Source organism: Magnolia sinica, chromosome 12 (genome assembly GCF_029962835.1).
Source record: "Magnolia sinica isolate HGM2019 chromosome 12, MsV1, whole genome shotgun sequence".
NCBI classification, from domain to species: Eukaryota; Viridiplantae; Streptophyta; class Magnoliopsida; order Magnoliales; family Magnoliaceae; genus Magnolia; species Magnolia sinica.
The window spans coordinates 7584025-7603808 of NC_080584.1; the positions used below are offsets into that span (position 1 = coordinate 7584025).

At 36.7% G+C, this 19784-nt stretch overlaps 1 protein-coding gene across 1 annotated transcript; it reads right to left on the reverse strand.

Annotated features, from left to right (window-relative positions):
• Window positions 1-826: 826 nt before the first annotated feature.
• On the reverse strand, window positions 827-1544 carry LOC131221981 (uncharacterized). The gene is made up of 2 exons (XM_058217284.1): window positions 1185-1544; window positions 827-1111 (listed from the first exon to the last, which is right to left on the reverse strand). The coding sequence occupies exons 1-2, from the start codon at window positions 1311-1313 to the stop codon at window positions 827-829; spliced, it is 414 nt and encodes a 137-aa protein (XP_058073267.1). The 5' UTR covers window positions 1314-1544.
• Between the last annotated feature and the right edge of the window lie 18240 nt (window positions 1545-19784).

Here is a 19784-nt window from a genome sequence, read left to right on the forward strand (position 1 = left end):
TATCTACTACATACTAGTAACATACAACCAATATTGGGGCACCATACCATAAGCTACAAAATTTCATGTCCCCCTAAACAAGGCATCCTCCATTGATAATATATATATATATATATATATATATATATATATAATAAGTTTTTTTATTTTCATTTACATTCACAAATACATTCATCATCCATCAAACTATTAACAACATTTACAAAAAATAAAATATATCCAACCAACTCTTAATAATAATTTGCAACTTAACTTGCTGGGAACCGTTATGCACCGTAATGTCTTACGGCAGAGCGGGTTCTAAGGAGTTACAAGTTGACCCTAACGACAGCATATAAATGAAGCGATAAAGATATAAATGATTTGAGATTAATTAAAGGTTTCGAGAACTTACATCCACCTCGCTCTTATTCCAAGTAATCCTGACGAAAATGCATCCACACTACGAGAAGGGAAAAAATAAAAATAAAATTGTGGCTGCACCGATACGGTCTAGTATGAACGGCTGCCTACGTACCCAATGTTTGGAAGATTGGGATCAAGCCACTACGTAGTTCTTAATATTTAAATCAGAACATTTTACGCATAAGCAAAGAAAAAATTAAAATAAATCATAATAGAAATATGTGTACCTTCTGTCATGCATAAGAAGATGAAAAGCTGAAACAAATCACTAGATTAGTCAAGCAAAACTACTAAATAATTCAAGATAAAGATTTAGTCAAATAATATCCAAAATAACCTCAAACACAATCCATATGTCCTGACCAAATTACAAAAATATGTTCTTGACTTAGGAAAAGTTTTAAGTAAACTCCTTTAATATTTATGTTTTCGTCAGCACTCTAGGCCAAACGAGAACGTCACCCACGTCGCAATCGGCTAACGTCTTCTCAATGTCACCAAACACATTCGCACTGGGAACTTCAACAACATCCAATATAACTTTGATGCAATCTGGAGGGATGCCTGCATTATCTCTAATCAGACGCCCACGTGCAACAACTCGACTACAAATATCTGTCAAATGACAGATTTGTTCCACCCGTAGAAGTGGAGGTGGAGCTGACTCATCACGATGACTTGAGGTATCGCCAGATCGAAAAAATGCCTACAAGAAATAATTTTTATTATTTTCATGGATAAAATAGTAACTGTACATTATTCTTTTATTGTTAAAATACCTGAGAACCAGCAGTGCCTGGAGAGCATTGCATTGGTTGAACTGGAGTATTTATTTGATTCTGAACTTCAAGCAAACGTTCTCCAATGGTCAATATCATGTCCTTGCACTCGTTGATCTTGTTTTCCATTTGCTCTTTTAATACAATTATCGATGCTTTAACCTCAGCAATTTCGCCCTTTCCTTCTCTAATTTCATTAATGTAAGGGGTTGAAGCAATAATGGTAGTTTTTGCAATATGACCCAACCCCCTTACACGTCCTCTTTTATCAAGACCACAAACCTAAATGATAATCAACCATTATTAGTAATGCATGTATATTAGTAACAAAAAAATGTTCAGAAAGCTAAGTATGTCAAAGTGAAGAGAATGAATGAAAAACCTGTGCAACTGGGTCATGATTTAAATCATTATGTATACAAGCCGGGTCATTGGCAACTATGTCTTTTATTTTTTCCGTTGTGATGCTCAGCTCTTGTGAAGGGAGAGACCCATCGGATCTAGTATGAGTTGCCAGAAACAATTCAGTTCTTGTGATTTGAGTATCTGGATTTTTTTGTTGCTGTAATTTACAATGAGAAATCATGTTAATTATTGTGTATTCTTAAATTGGATTAAAAGAAATTAAAGTTATATTAAAAACTTACAATCAACTCTGCCGTCCTAGCAGATCCCTGTCGCCCAGTCGTGTGAGGGAACTTCATTTCGCTTCTGGATTCCTTTCCCTTTCCACGACGAGACTTTGCCTCTTTTGTAGATTCGTAATCAACGAATTTGACCCAATCTTCTAGCTTTACGCCATTAGGGCAATTTTTTTTTTCCTGTCTCCATCATTATCATACATATCCAGGACAGTTCCTCGTAATCGGTTCTTCCAGTCTTTCCACATATCATTAGCACGCTTAATTATGGCAGTTTTACACCTGTCACTGTCGTCAACATCATATTTGGCCTACATATTTCATTAAATAGGGCAATTAGTCAACAACAATTATATTATAAACATTAGAAAGTAAAACTCATGTATTTAAATGCTTACCAAAATAGTTGACCAAACATTATCCTTGATGGAATCTGGCACAAGCCGCCAGTCTTTGTATGCAATTAGACAATGAGTCCTGACCACATTTTCTAGAAATGAGGTGAATTGATTTTTGTTATCTCCAGTAATCTCTCCAACTGGACTAATTGAAACTTTTATCTTTGTGGTGCTTCCTGGGGCAGAACTAGAAGGCCCTACATACGACATAATTCCTAAAAAAAAATTAAGATTATTAGTCATTTAATATGTTGCTATACATAATAAAGAGATGACACTATACACATGCATAAGTTTTTACTGAATTTAGAAAAAATGAAAAGGAAAATAATTTAATATAGTAAAAGTAGTTAAATTTATTTCAACCTGATATGAAACTTGATCAGTTTCTTTTTCGCTTCTGAATACGTGGGTTACTTGACACAATTTCTACATATGACCCTTCTTGTATATCTTCATTAGTTGGTTCATACAGATCATCTACTAAGGAATGGCTCGAGGAACCTGCAGTCAACCTGGCCTCAAACACTAGCGGATCCTCAAATGCATATGCATCTTTTGTTAGTCGCTTCGGAACATCTAATACAACATGCCAGTCATCTCTTGTCGGATCCTTGCAATAGAAGACTTGAGCCGCCTGAGATGCATGTATAAATGGCTCATCCTCTTCCTTGATATTCCTTCAAAACCTTCCTGGGTTAACAAATATCAGATTTGTTTCAGGATCTACATAACATCCATTTGAAGTATCTTCGATATGCACCCAATCACAGTAGAACAATGTTATCTTAAAGGTGAAGTAGTTTAATTCAAGAATTTGTCTAATGATATCATAATAGGTGGCTTCCTGTTCTACCAAGTTCTTATCCCTGGCACTCGCCCTGAACATAGTTAAGGCTTTCATAGAGACTCCGCTGTTTTGTGTTGTCAAGTTTTTTTCAGAGTCTGATGTGCAAAAAACATATCCATTTACTGAGTATGTACTGTATGATGTGGCATCGTAGCTAGGACCAGTAGCGATTCTCTTAAATTGTGACATTTCTTCATTCTCTAATTGTTCCCTTAACCAAGTATTGTAGTCTACTTTTTTTTGTACCGACGGATTGCCCCTCCTGTTTTGTCCCTTACGTGTTTGGCCATGAATGTATTCATTGTACTTCCTACAATTCACATATAATATAATGTATGAATTAAACTTTTTACTTTATATGGTACAATTTAAAAACATTAAGGATAGAAACATAGACTTTTGTCAACTTACCCCAGCCATTGAGCATTTTCAGCGTGATGTTGTAATACCCATCTGCGTGCTTGTTGATATTGCACATTAGTAAGAAGATAACTTTTTCCTTTTTTATCGATTTGGAAATTATCAGCATTATCATCACCCTCATCATAGAATATCTTTTTCACTCTCTTATGGCTTCCTAACATCTTATCAGGCATGTAGTCCATGCAGTACATCATGGACTCTTCCAGTATGTAGCGTTCAGCAATACAACCCTCTGGATAAGTTTGATTCGTCACATACTTTTTGTATGTTCTCATCATCCTATACACATTAAAATCAGATATGGATATAAATTTTTTAAAAAAATGAAAAAAGAAAGTTGATAAATTCTGATAATTAATGTTACCTCTCAAAAGGATACATCCACCGATATCTGACAGGTCCACAAAGTTGTGCTTCCTCTGCTAAGTGCACCACTAGGTGTGTCATAGGAATAAAAAAAGATGGGGGAAAATATTTTTCGAATACACATAATGTTTCCACTATTTTATTTTTCATATTTTGAAGCTCTTCACGATTAATAACTTTTGAACATATGACGTTGAAGAATCTTTACATTTCACAAATGGCAGTGCGCAATGTCTTCTTCTTTCCTAAAAATGAGTGCATCAACAAAACTGGTAGCAATTGCTGCATCACAATGTGATAATCATGTGACTTGAGGGCCTTTAGCTGACAATCCTCTAAATTGACACGATGTGTCCAGTTTGCACAATATCCTCTTGGGACTTTCAAATTGCTCAGTGTCAGACAAAACATGTTTCTTTCAGATGTGGACAACGTGAAAGGAGCTTTGGGTAAGAATAACCTGCCGTTTCTTTCTTCAGGCCACATAGACTTTCTTATCTTCATAGCCTGAAGATCCTGACGGGCTTGTAAACCATCCTTAGTCTTATCTTTTGTATCCATGATTGTTGCAATGAGGTTCTCGGTGACATTTTTCTCAACATGCATCACATCCAGATTGTGACGAATGGGCAAATGCTCCCAGTATGGCAAGTCAAAAAGGATTGATCTCTTTGTCCAGGCAGTAATGTTGTTCGGGTCATTCTTAGACTTTTTCTTAGTCTTTCCCACTTGCTTTCCGAAAACGGTTTCAATATTATTCATTTTACGTAGTACATCTGAACCTTTCATACGCTTCGGAGCCTTTCTTTTTTCCTCTTTCCCATTGAATCTGGTTCTATCAGTCCTAAAGTCATGACCTGATGGTAGGAATCTTCTATGTCCCATATATGCAAACTTCTTTCCATGTTCAAGCCAAACCGATTCTGTCTCCTCACTACAAATAGGGCATGCGTACTTTCCTCCTGTCCTACAACCAGAAAGATGTCCATATGCTGGAAAATCATGTATTGCCCATAGTAAAATTGCCCTCATTGTGAACATATTCTTACTGTGCGAGTCATATGTTACAGATCCTTTCCATAATTCAAGCAACTCTGCAATCAACGGTTGCAAGTAAACGTCAATGTCATGTCCTGGACCTTTTTTTCCAGGGATCAAAAGTGTTAACATGGTAAACTCCTTCCGCATGCATAAATGAGGCGGGAGATTATACGTAACAATCATAACAGGCCAGCAACTATATGAATTGCTCATATTTCCAAAAGGATTGAATCCATCCGTTGCAAGTCCTAAACGAACGTTACGTGGCTCCGCAGCAAAATCAGCATACTTTTCATCAACAATCTTCCACATAGACGAATCCACTGGATGACGCATGTAACTATCATCTTGAGCCGACTTTGAATGCCATATCATATTCTCTGCAATCTCTGGTATAGTGTAAAGTCTTTTTAACCTCGGTGTTAATGGGAAGTACCTTAGCACCTTACAAGGTACATGTGGGGCGGTTGACCTTACAACACTATTAAATTTCCATCTGCTTGCTCCACATTTTGGACAACACTGCTTATCAACATGGTCCTTCCAGTACAAAATACAATCGTTAGGGCATGCATGTATTGTCTCATAGTTCATACCCAATGAACTGATCAGCCTCTTTGCATTATAAGTACTATTTGGCAAAGAGTTCTCGTTGGGCAAAATTTTCTTGAGCAAGTTTAATAACTCTGTAAAGCTATTGTCTGACCAACAAAACCTAGCCTTCATACTCAGCAACTCCACTGTCACAGACAACTTTGTATGCTCTGGTTTACACGATGGATATAGGGGTTGTTTTGCATCCTCCATTAACTTCCTATACCGAGCCTCATCGCCTAATTCATCATGAGCTTCAATATCATCTCCATTATTAACCTCATCCATGCATGCATCTAACTCAATGGGTTGAAAACGACCGAAAGCATCATTCACCAAATCGACCATTCTGGGCAACACATCTTCATTACAATTATCGACAAATGTACTCGCACCTGTTTCAAGACGTTGTTCCCCATGGAGAAACCATGTCGTATACGTTTGATCTATGCCATTAAAAACCAAGTGTTCGGAAATGGTTTCTAATGTCATCTTCCCACGTATATTACAACACTTGGCACAAGGACAGCTGTGCCAGTCTTCCCCATTTGAATTTTGTTTCACGTACTTTATAAATGTTATAACACCTTCCATGTATTCAACAGTTAACCTTCCTGCCCGCATCCAGTTCTTGCATGGTGTCATGGAAGCCATCTCTGGTAACGTATACATGATGTGTTTAAGTTAGATTACGAATGAGTATGTCTATTTAACTGACTAAATCAGTTGCCCATCCAAGACCAAATAGATTGTAACGCTTTCATTTTCAAATTTAAATGCCTACACCGAAATTCCGGCAGCATCTCTCCATATCTCTCCAGATATATTGATCTTGTATTTGATTCCCACGTCAGGTATCAACACAAAGTGATGATATTTGACAATGGAAATAAATGCAAGAAACATATCCAGAGAGAAAGAGAGATGATGCATAGAAAAGGCAAGTGCATTTGAATTGCTAAAATGAAAGCATTACATTCTATCCGGCATTGAACTGTCCAAACAGGGACAATTTAAGGATTTTTATGCACCAAGGAGCACACTGTATCTATGCCTGGCCACATAAAAACCCTTAAATGGGTAACTGATTGTCTTAATCTATATACAATCACATCAAAATTTGTAATCTAAATGAACATAATTCAAAATACAACTCATTTCTAAATGTAGAATCAAAGCAAAAGAACTGGTAACCTGAGTTGTTTTCCTGCAACTAGTCTCACCAGATACCAGCACCACCTGTTCTCCATACATAAACAGATAAACAAAACTCAGAGCATGACATTGAATAACATTGAATCCTCATTTCACCAGTAGTAGCAAAAAGAAAATGCTCAATACAAGTGTAACAGGTTTATCCTCCTTTCTTTTTATTAAGCGTGGTGATGGGGATATTATTTTCTAACAGATGGGTGTAATCTAGTTAGTCCCATACATGAAAGTAGACATGACCAAAATCTGAAAATCCGAATCAATCTAACAAAAACCATCAAAATCCAAAACCCAAAATAAGATTCAAAATAAACCAAAATGGATGCCTAAACTGCAAAAACTACACAAGAAGCATCTACATGCATCTACCGACCAGTTACCACCTGTAGTTTCTCCAACAATGCATGACATCTATAAACTTCTGCTTTTGATTTTTCTATATAGCATAAATTAGAAAAGATTCAAGTGACTAAAATTTTTCTATGGATGGTAACTGGCCAAGAAAAGCTAATCACATTATATATAGTAAAAATTAGAAAAGATTTGAGTGACTAAAATTTTCTCATGGATGGTAACTGTCCAAGAACAGTTTAGCCATTTGTTCTAAATGACATGGATTGACGACTCATCTGAGTTACACATGACTTGTCAGAGTAAACTTGGACCCTAGTTTGGAACCACAAATAATCTATCATGTAGTAGCCAAGGCAGGATCAACTGGTCCATTTTCAGCATCTATCATGGTCATGTAGCAGCCGAGGCAGGCACACGGCTCAAGCAGTAAAACATTGCAAGTACTGCTGGTTGAACTCGCCTCACACGTGTGTAAGATCAGAAAGCTGACCAGGCTTTCCTTATTGTGTAGATTACATGCATCCAAAAGCAGCCAAAACATGTCAATTTGCTCTTTGCCTTCATTTATATTGTACAACAGGCATCAGCACTGCTGGGATCAAATGACGAGTGGGTCTGATATTGCACACGTGTGCCTTGATCGCATTTTTGCACAAGGTGCTCCTCATGGTAGGCCCACGTTTTTTTCGAGCTCTCAAAAATTAACTCGATTGGGCCCAAATTCAATTTTGAGCCAAATTGAGTTGAGCTTTATCGAACCGAGTGGAGCGAGTTAATGGAGCTGACTCGGTTTGTAAATAGCTCTACATATAGAGACGCACCAGGCCGATCTGATTTGAGCCTGGTTAGGGCTAAAATGACTTGACCTAAGCCCAGCCCACATGCGAAGTAGTGGGTCCATGCTCGGTCTAAAGCCAACCTACTCAGCCCGTTGCTACCCCTGGCCCTCTTTTGAATCATATCACCTAAACGGTAGGACCCACTTGCCATGAAGATCACCCGGTACAAATATAATCCTGTCCACTCATCTGGTGCCCCAAGAATTAATGGACAGCCCACGATTTGACACGATATACAGGTGCGGGCCATCTAATGAGTGATGAGGCGTACTATTGCATGGTAGGGATGTCCTCCACTAGTGATGATTTGAACCGTTCATGTCCCGGTTCTTCCGGGTACAACCTCAGTGGGTGTTACCCTTACCGTGGGGCCCACCTTAATGATGTATTGCATATCCACGACGTCCATCCGTTTCTCCAGTCCAGTTTAATACATGGCCCCAAAAATTAAGCAGATCCAAATCTCAAGTGGACCACAGCACAGTAAGCAGTGATGATTGAATATCCACCATTAAAAACTTCCTAGGGCTTATAGTAATGCCCACTGTGACGATCTTTTCCATCCCAGCCATTGATAATGTCAACCAGACCTAGATGAAGGGAAACTATAAAGATCAGCTTGATCCAAAACCCTCATGGCCCACAAATAGCTTTTAATAGTCATTCACCACTATTTCCAGTTGTGTGGTCCATCTGAGATTTTGATCTGCTTAATTGTTAGGATAGTGCCTTAATAATTTCTACACTCGTTTTGAATATTTTCACGGGCTTTCAAACTCAGTATTTTATATATTTAGCAAAAACCCATTAATCAAAGGTTATTTGTCCTTCTTTTCAACTAACGAAGGGTTGGAGGTCTGGTGATTATTTTAGAAAAGGAATGGAGAATCGGGTTGGTGTTTGATACTGGTATAAAAAACAAATCAATCGAAAAAATTAATTTTTGAGTTAATTTTTGAGAGCTCGATAAAACACATACTCTATGGTGTGGCCCATCTAAAAGGGTGGATGGCGTGGATGGGTCTCATGGACCCCACCATCACACACTCCACTGTCAGCACACACCCACCGTCAGTACACACCCACCATCAGTTAACACTTCACTGTTACCAGAGAGAGAGAGAGCATTACCTGTGTTGGTGAAGAGATCGACAGGAAGAAAGAGGTGGGAGAGATGTCTGCGGCCGGCGTTGGGAGAGGAAGAGACGGAGTGAATGAGAGGGAGAGAGAAAAGGGCAGTCATTTTAGGCAGATTGCGTTCTAACTCAGTACCTTGCGTACTGAGTAAACCATGTGGGGTCCACCGTTATTTATTTATTTTATCCACTCCGTTAATACATTTTAACAGATAATTTTAAGTCTTGATACCAAAATGGAAGAATATCTAAACCTCAAGTGGACCACACCACGGGAAACAGTTTTTTTGAACCTCTACCATTGAAAAATTAATGGAGGTCACAGAAGTTTTGGATCAAGCTGATGTTTGTTTTTTCTCTTCATCTATGTATTTGTGATCTTAAGAACAGGTTGGATGACAAATAAACATCACTGTGGGTCCTAGGAAGTTTTCAATGGTGTAAATCATTATTCCACACTATTTCCTGTGGTATGGTACTCTAGAGCTTTGGATTGACTTAAAATTTTGGATCAACCCCTAAAATTAGAGGGAAAAAAGGATGGACGGTGTGGATTAACCACATACATTCATAGTGCAAGATCTAGACCATGAATCAGGTGAAAAAAAATAGACATTCCGTTTCACAAAAATAATTTGGGAACGGATTGGCTACTCCCCCTGACACCAGCCCTGTGGCTGGTGGTCGGTGCTCTGTGGGCCCTGCCATGGTGTATGTGTTTCATCCATTCCGTTCATCCATTTTTAAAGATCATTTTAGGGCTTTATTTTAAAAATACGAGGGTTATAAATCTTCAATGGACCACACTATAGGAAAACAATAGTGATTGGATATCCATCATTTAAATTCTCCTAAGGCTCAGTGTATTGTTTATCTGACATCCAATCGGTTGATTAGGTCATAAAGACCCAGATGAAGGGAAAAAACAAATATCAGATTGATCCAATACTTTTATGGCCCCCCAAAAGTTTTTAATGGTTGAAGTTCATTTGACACTGTTTCCTGTAATGTGGTCCAATTGAGATTTTTATATATCTCATTTTTTGTGTAATACCATAAAATGATCTATAAAAATATATGGACGGAATGGATGAAAAACATACATCATGGTGGCGCCCACATAGCACCGAACACTAGCTATTGGCTGGTGGCAGGGGGAGTAGCCAATCCGTTTCCCAAATCACTTACTATTCACGTGTACATCGAATATATACCATTGGTGATTGTGTTCCTGTAATTTTCCATTATATAATAAATTAATGGATAGGATATATGGAATATAGAATTAAATTGATCTAAAAAAATCTGATTAATGGGTCAGATCTAATAATATGTAGGTATATCATCATTTATACCGTGATTCATTTCTTCACTCTCTTCTCATGCGAGTCGTCATGGAATTTCAAATTTAAAGAATGGGAAGGTGATGTGGTTGCCTGACCAACCGTGCTCTGTTAGGGGACGTTGATTATATACACGTACACATTCTCACACGCACGTTTCGTACCTTCACTTAATCTTAACCGTCCAAAATATCAGATCCAGTAAGAATTAGGTACATCCCATAAATCGATTCGTAGCCATTTGATTAATGGTCATTTCCTATTAAAATGTGACTGTTGGATATCCAATCAATATTGTTTTCCTATGATGTGGTCCACCTTAGGTTTATATCCCTATCATTTTTTTGATCAAGCCCTAAAATGATCGGTAAAAATGGATGAACATAATGGATGAGATACATACATCATGGTGGGGCCCACATAGCACGTAATACTAGCCAACGGGTGGGTGGCAGGGGAGTAGCCAATCCGTTCCCATCCATGCTGGTATTTGTGGTGTGGTCCATTTAATCTTTGGAAATGATTCATTTTTGGAATAATTCTCTGAAATGATCTCGAAAAATGGATGAACGATGTGGGTTGATCCCAAATTTTCGGTAAATCCAAAGCTCAAGTGGACCATGCCACACGAAACAATGTGGAATAATGATTTCCACCATTGATACCTTCCTTGGGCCAACAGTAACGTTAACGTTAATTTATTTGCCATCCAACCTATTCATAATATCAAATATATATGAATGAAGAGAAAACACAAACATCAGCTTGATCCAAAACTTCTATGGCCTCCAAGAATTTTTCAATGGTAGAGGTTCAATCACACTATTTCTTGTGGTGTGGTTCACTTGAGCTTTGGATATGCTTCCTTTTTGTTCTTTAGACCTCAAATTATTTGTTAACATGGATAAACAGAATGGATAAAATAAATAAATAACGGTGGACCCCACAAAGTTTACTTTGGTAAAGGTAATGGCTAATTCACCTTAATGTAGAGGGGTTTCCTTAAAACATTTATAATCATATATTAGGCTTGCCTTAATGTGATTCACATATCCAACCCACTCATTATGTGTGTCCCACTTGGATGAGGGGTCAGACCAAGTTTTAGCCGCATCCAAAACTCATGTGGGCCCCACCAAGTGCTTTTATATTTTTTATGATGTCTTGACGTGGTTTTAGATGGTATGGTCCACCTGAGTTTCGTTTACGGATGATTTTTGAGATATCTCATAACCTAAAGGGGACACATTAAATGCACGGTGTTGATGTTCGACACACATCATGATGGGGCCCACAAAACTTATCTACATCAATTCGTAGGTTCTCACAAGGTCAATAAATTGGGTCACAATTTTGACAATAACATTTAGCCCATTTTATATGTATAGTCCATTCACTCTATTTTATTGATCAATATCCTCAATTTGACTAGTTACTCGCCTCAATCAGGCTAGCTACATGTGAGAAAGGTATTGGGAATACAAGATTGATCAACAATTTGAGTGAAATTTGTTTTAAACATATGAAGTTATTTACTCTTCAATCTTGACTAATTCGATTGTCCAAAAATGGTTAAATGTTCAATTAGTGGATGTGCCTAATAATTTATTAAAACAATATTTTTTTTCACAGATAAATATCAATTTCCATTCAAAAGTTACATTTTTTTTCAAAATGTATATTTTTTTACTCTTAATTTTTCTTTGAAAACTTGTAACAAAATATCATTTTTAATATAAAATATTTCAAAAAAATAAATTAAAATACAAATTCTGAATTTTTATTTTCAAAATATCTTAAATTTTCACAATTTTTAATTTTTTTCCCAAAAATTCCAAAATGCCAATTTTTTTTTCTTTAAAAGCATCATGTTGTTTTCAACTTTTCAATTTTTTTAAAAAAATTATATATATTTTTTCAAAATCTTAGTGTTTTTATAAATAACTTTTTCTTTTAATTTCGAATTTTGAACATTTTCAATTATTTTTCAAAATCACAAAATTTTTCAACTTATTTATTTTTCATTTCAAAATGTTTGTTTTTTGATGAAGTATCGATTTTTTAATATCGTTTTATTTTAAAAATTTTCAATTCTTTTTCAGTTCTCCATTTTTTTTAAAAGCATTTATTTGAAATTGTCAATTTTAATTGAACTTCACAATTTATTTATTTTTTTTTTCAAATTTCAAACTCTCATTTTCTTTTTAAAAATATTTTCATTTTTCAACATTGTGAAAATTTTCACATTTTTTAAAATATTTTTAATTTTCTTTTTCAGGATATTATTTTTTCTCAAAATCAAATGCTATTTTTTTTTTTTCAAATTTATCAACTTTATTAAATATTCTTTTTTATTCCCACAATAGATTTTTATTAAATCACGATTTTTATTTTTTCAAAATCTAATCTTTTTCTCAAACATTGTTAAATTTTTTAAACTTCTCAATATTCTTTTTCATGTGATATTACAAATCATTTAAATATTAGTTTTAAATTAAAAAATAAAAATAAAAATTCCACTCATTTGATATAAAAATAAATAAATTTTCTTTTTGCATTCAATCAATTGTTAAAAAATAATCTTAGATACAAATATGTACAATTAAACCACTGAAATTATATTAAAAAACAATTATTAGACTACAAAAAACTTAATTTTCCACCATATTCTAAAGAAAATGAAAAAAAAAAATTAATGTTTAGGCAAAAGTCCTTTTACGACGGACCTGATCCGTCGTAAAATCAACTGAAAAGCGCGCCATTTGCTAATTTCGGCGGGAATTTGCAACTTAGTTTTCCGTTGCCAAATCAAACTTTGCGACGGATTTCATCCGTCGCCTAGTTACGACGGACAAAATCTGTTGTAAATACGTCGTAAATCGGATTTTAGCGACGGATTTTGGTCCGTCGCTAAATTTCGCGACGTTAGGCCTACGGATATTCAAGAAAGACAAGCTTTGCGACGGACTTTTTTCGTTAGCGACGGATTAAATCCGTCGTTAAACCAAGAGATTTTTGCGACGGACAAAGTCCGTCGCAAAAATACGTCGCAAAATGGCCACTTTGGCGTAGTGTATGAAATCCAACCTTCTCAATAGATTAGCCCCAAAAGAAGGGTCACCAAGTGCAAAAATTAGCTATATCGATTCATTAATTGGGCTACAACATAGAAAAAAATTCTAACCATTGATAAATATAGAAAAATACAAACACAATCCACTTGATTAGTGGATAGATCTGATTTTAAGGTGATCCTTTTGATGAGGCCAACTTATTGGATGGATTGGATGTCTCACACACAAAGATTTAGAAGTTATCTGCTGGGTGGATATATGGATAATATATGGAGAATATTCGAGGTCAAACATGATGGAGAATAATATTCCGTCCATCATGTTTGCCCTGGAATATTCTCCATATATGCTGAAAATCAGATCAATCCAAGATGTGATGCATGATTTTGAAAAATCAGTTGAGCTCACTTGAATTTTGAAACAATCTCTGATTCACGATCAAATTAAACTGATTAATGATGAAATATCACGAAATTTCATAACATTTGGTGCAACCATATGCAACTTTAGTGTCTCATAAATACCATAAGATACTAATCCTTTTTACTTTAAGGCATGTTTGGTTGCATCAGAGTTCATGAATATTTGCACCAAATTAGATTGATTAATCACAAAATATCATGATATTTAGTGTAAGCAAACGTACACTTGGTATCTAGTAAACAAGATAACATATCATTCTTTTAATTTTAATGATCACTGATATTTTGTCTCTGAATAAAAGCCCCCATCATCTAAACTAAACACTACATAAAAACCAGCCATGAAAGGAAGTGTGTATAGGTACTCACAAATTCATATTCTTACAACATCTGATTATTGAAGCTGAGTATATTACAGTTCTTTTATCTGTAGAGATCGAGTACATTGCATATTGTACTGTCATTCAAGAGTGTATATAGGTTTACAAATTCCTACAAGGTCTGGGTGTTGTACTAGGCATCTATAAGTCTAAATTGTTGAAGATAAACTATATTTTTGTCATTAACTTGGCGATAGACCCTAAGCACCATAAAAAATCCAAATACAATAAAATAAAGTATCATTAAGTCATTAATCAAGTGAGAGATAATAATAATAATAATAATAAATAAATAAATAAATAAAATAAAATAATCATGCTCAACTACATTCCCACAAAGAGATATTGTTGAATCTCATAACAAAGCCTATAACTAGAGACTTATTTCGAATTCACATCAAACAAATGAGATTGAGAAGAGCTTGAGTGATATAGTTATATGATATACTTCTTATATTTCATTAATGAATAAACATTTTTAATAAAATACCTATAAAACCATTGCTGCTATCTCCAATATAGTAAGATTTTGAAGGTGTAGTCCAGATGTTTGTGAAAATACCTCAATGACGAACTCGGCTCGATCTTGGCTCGAACTCGGCTCGAGCTGGCCCGAGCTACTGAGTAAATCGAGCCAAGCTGGCTAGTCAAGCTCAAGGACTGAGCCGAGCTGAGTTCGAGCTGAGGTTAGCTAGTGGCCAATCCGAGTCGAGTTGAGGCCAGCTCGACTCGGTTCGACTCGATGTACACCCCTACATACCACCATGACCATCAATCATCAGGTGTATCACCTCATGTTAAACGTAGCGCTCGAAAATTTTCCCTATACATTATTTAGGTGGACCACACGATTGGAAACAATGTATAGGAAAAAGCTCACCATCCAAATTGTTTCCCTTCGTGTGGCCCATTTAAATTAAGATGGACCTTAATTTGGGCCCCAAGGCTAACCATTATTTTGGCATTTAATAGTTTGAATAGATTTTGTATAATTACCACGATAGGCTTTGCAAATGAAAATTTTGAAGAGGAGTTGGAACTTAGACTTTCAGACCTTATCAAAAGTGAGAGAAAATTCATTTCATCTACTTTATCTCACTTCTTTGTGGTCCACTTGGGTGGGCAGTTAACTTGTATCATCGGCCCCTACCAAAGGATTAGCATGTTCTCTCCTTAGGTTTCTTTCATTTGCGATAGATTAGAGAGAGCTTCTTGTTCTAAGAGACCGACATTGACAGATTTACATCATGGACACCTCCATCGTGTCCAAATATGATCCATTACCATTTATTTGTTATATTATTTAGAAATATGATATTACTACAATTAGGGTATCTTAAGATCAGTCTATTTGTCAAATTATTTTATACATAATTTCACTATGCGTGCATGGTAGGGACCTAGTAAATCATAGCCACATGTAAGGAGCTATTAAATACAAATTGCTTTGATTTGATTTAATTATTACAATATACAAGTAGTTAATCTCGCGACTTTTTTGTGTTCTCAACTACCCTCATCTTGTATACAGGAGAATGAGATTGTGTATCACTACTTTACTGTACAATGACAAAGATACATAGATTAACTAGACTTGATTATGACAGAAAAGTGACTTGATCAATGATTCCAAATTACATCTATATGGGGAAGATTCCATAACGATTACACTAAGTTTCTAAAATTATTAATACACATGTAAAGACTTATCCAATAGCAGAATTAATTTTTGATAGCTTTTTGTAAAAAAATAATTTTGAAAATAAGTATTGTATTATTACTTTAAAAATAATTAAGATAAATATTTGTGAAAATTTTAGTTTTTAAAATAAATTCAATGAATTGAATAAGTGGCCAAGTACTCTAAATCAAAAGTCAACTCCATCTAGTGTAGTCATGATCCACCCGTAGATCTTACAATTAACCAAGTTCAGTTGTGATAATTAGAGCATTCTGATGAAGGTCCTATTTGAATTGCAGGATACTTAGAACATGGTTGAGGATGTCTACATCAAACTAGCTACAGACTGCACCTAATGCTGGAGCATCTCTAAAGTGAACGCATAACTGTACTAGCATGGAGAGATGATCTAAGTGCATGAACTGAAAGATGTGGGCTTGATCAGTCTCCCTACACTGGCTATTGAATAACTATCACATGCAGTTAAACAAGTTCTCATGGGAATAGAATCGTTCATGGCACCGGCATTACACACACAATTCATGATCCAGCATATATATGAATAGAACATACAAAAATAATTCAGATAGAAAAGTCAGACGGCTCACAGTGTAAACTAAGCAGTTTTGGGAGCAATTTTATATTGTTCCTGTTGACGTGGTCTATATGAATTTTTAATTGAGCTTATCTTTTGTAATCATCGCATAAATAATGTTTCTCACCTGATGGACGGAGTGGATTTCAGATATATAACATGGTGGACCCCACAGAGCTTGGGTAAAACAGGTATTGTAACCTATTCTAGTACTTTTTCAACACCATGGAATAACTTTCTCAGTCATCTGTGCGCTACAGGACATGGAGTACTGGAGAGGTCTGCTAGAATACATATATGTTTGGGATGGGCTTCATTCATCAGATGGGCCCCACACACATGTTAATTAAATATGAACCACTGGTCACATTTTTAACAGTTTTTCTTCTTGTGGGTGTGGCCCACCTTATGAGTGGACCTGCCTGACTTTTCCTTAAAGCGGTCCACATATAGGCATTAAGTTGGTAATTTTATTTAATTACTAAAAAAATTACAAAGAAATGATCAAATAATGCACTTCATCAAGATGGTTCCTATTTTGTAAATGCCCTAAGCCAACAACCAGGCTAGCCCACTTATTAGGCAGCTCTAAATGTTAGAAAAGAGGGGTGGCATTGGGCAGGGCGGTCCGGACTAACCCAAGTAGCTCAACCATAGGACCAGATCTCAGGGCCTTAAACTTGGCTCGAGGGCTAAGCTTGGTATCTAGGCTCAGGCCAAGGATGAATGGCCTCTGATCATCAAGTGGACCACTATTGTACAAAAATAATGGAAGGTTCAAAGACATTTGTGCCATACGAGCAGGTCACAGACACTTTCATGGCAAAGATCGATGGGAGAAGGCCTGATTGGAGGCGAAAAGGATCCAGCCCGTCAGAACCTTAAAACAGTCGTGTCTCGCAAACCAAGATGAGTTTGCAACGGTGTATTTCATTATCCCCACTATTTTCTGTGGTGTGGTCCACTTGAGATTTGGATATGCTTCAGTTTTGGACTCATGCCCTAAAATCATCTGAAAAAACGAATGAACAGAGTGGATAAAATATATACATCACAGTGGGCCCCACAAAATCTTTACACCACGTGAGCAGGCGATGTTAGGTTCACCACGCAATCCGCGTCCGGTTGTGACCGGCTACCGGTATGGTTACGGTGACCCCGACCACATTACGGTATGAAGGGGGATTTCACCGTGGATTGAATATTAGATGATAATCTGAACCGTTCATGTTTTCACTGCTGTTTTAGAGAAGTTACTACCTTCTAGTGATATGACCTTTTGACTCTTGGATTTGAGTATAGTCGATTCAAACTTTGCCCTTTTAATATTCCAAATTCATCTTCAAACACACATCATCCGTTCAACAAATTTTTTCCTAGGGTAGACCTTGTATGGTAGAATTCAACGGTTCAGATCATGATTTAAGATGAAATAATGTGCCCTATCAAAAGCCATCCTTCTAGAATAAGCTTATTCCACTTGGGCTCACCGGGTGCGTGTAGCATTGTTCTTTTTGGAAGGAGTACTTAGGATGGATGACACGTAATGTATGGATTGGATGGATGGCGCATACACAACACGGTGGGCCCACCATAGGAAACAATATGCAACCATCAAAAACCTCAAAATTTACTTGGGTGGATCACATGATGATGGTTGGATCCAATTTTCATGACGGGCTGAAATTGATGAACAGTATGCGTGGGCCCCACGCTAGCTAGAATTATCATGTTTTGAAGGACTTGCATAGGAACAGGGAACCTGCTTCGTTTCTTCGGGTGCTTGATTTTTGTCCGAGAAATTCCCCCTAGTATTTTTTTCTTTTCATTCATTCACACTAACTTGACGTGGATTGCTTAGTGTACAATGCCGCACCGACGTCCGTATTATGTATACGTGTGGAAATATCTGTTTTATCCACGCCGTCCATCCATTTTTAGAGACGGATTGGCAACGCCCCGTGACACCAGCCCAGTGGCTGATGGTCGGTGCTCTGTGGGCCCCACCGTGATGTATGTGTTTCATTCATTTTTACGTATCATTTTATAGCTTGATACAAAAAAATGATAGGGATATAAATCTTATATGGACCACACCACAGGAAAACAATAATGATTGGATATCCACCATTAAAATCCTCGTAAGGCCCAGTGTACTGTTTATTTGACATCCAATCTTTTGATTAGGTCATAAAGACCCAGGTGAAGGGGAATAATAAACATCAGCTTGATCCAAAACTTTTATGGCCCCCTAAACGTTTTTAATGGTCTGGGTAACTTGAGATTGTGATGCATATCATTTTTTCTTTTATACTGTAAAATTATCAATAAAAATAGATGGACGGTATGGATGAAACACATATATCATGGTGGGGCCCACAGAGCACCGACGATGACTCGTTTGCTGGTGGTAGGGGGAGTAGCCAATCCGTTTCTGATAATTTTATAGTATGTGTGAAAAAATGAGGCATATGCGAAGGTCAAAAGCTGGGATTAAACGCCTGCCCTTGAAAACTTCATTGGAGCCAAAGAAGTTTTGGATCCGGCTGATATTTGTATTTTTCCTTCATCAAGTTTGCGTGAACTTGTGAACAGGTTGGATGGCCAATAAACATCATGGTGGGCCGTAGGAAAATTTCAACGATGGGTGTCATTATCCCACTGCCTCCTTTAGTGTGGTCCACTTGAGCTGTGGATCAGCCCATTTTTCTGCTCATTCCATCTAAAGATCTGGAAAAATGAATGGACGGCGTGGATAAAACACATAGTGGGGGCCACAGAGCTTTTCCACATTGCGGACATTGGTGCTGTGTCCACCAAGCCCAAATTGGAACGATTACATAGGATTGTAATGAGAAGCGAGTGATTATCGGGATAATTAGTAAAATAAAAATAAAAATCCATTTGATCGATCTACACCGTCCATTAGGTTCACGGAAATCGGATGATCCTATCAGTCCCAAAGGGGGCCCTCTCTTTGAAAGCCATCCGTTTTACAAGCGTGGATGGGATAATTAGGATTCTTTGAAAAATGTGATTCTTTTAAACCACAAGCTAGCCAAGATGGACCTCAGGTAATAGATGGTTCTAATGGTTGGTTAGCCCTATTGACGATAAACGATCTTGACCATCCATTTCATAGGATTCTAATCAGATCGGTCCAATATTCCCATCAGATCCATTTTCACGTGCTAGCTTAAGAAATTTGTAGTAAACGTAATGGACAGCCCAGATCCATCGGTTGGACTGTC

Bases quoted from the DNA above. Each gene is read 5' to 3' on its own strand.
- LOC131221981 (XM_058217284.1), bottom strand. From the start codon at position 1,313: ATGGAAAACAAGATCAACGAGTGCAAGGACATGATATTGACCATTGGA. The intron at 1,112-1,184 runs GTATTTTAACAA...TATTTCTTGTAG, and splicing joins CAGGCACTGCTGGTTCTCAG to GCATTTTTTCGATCTGGCGA.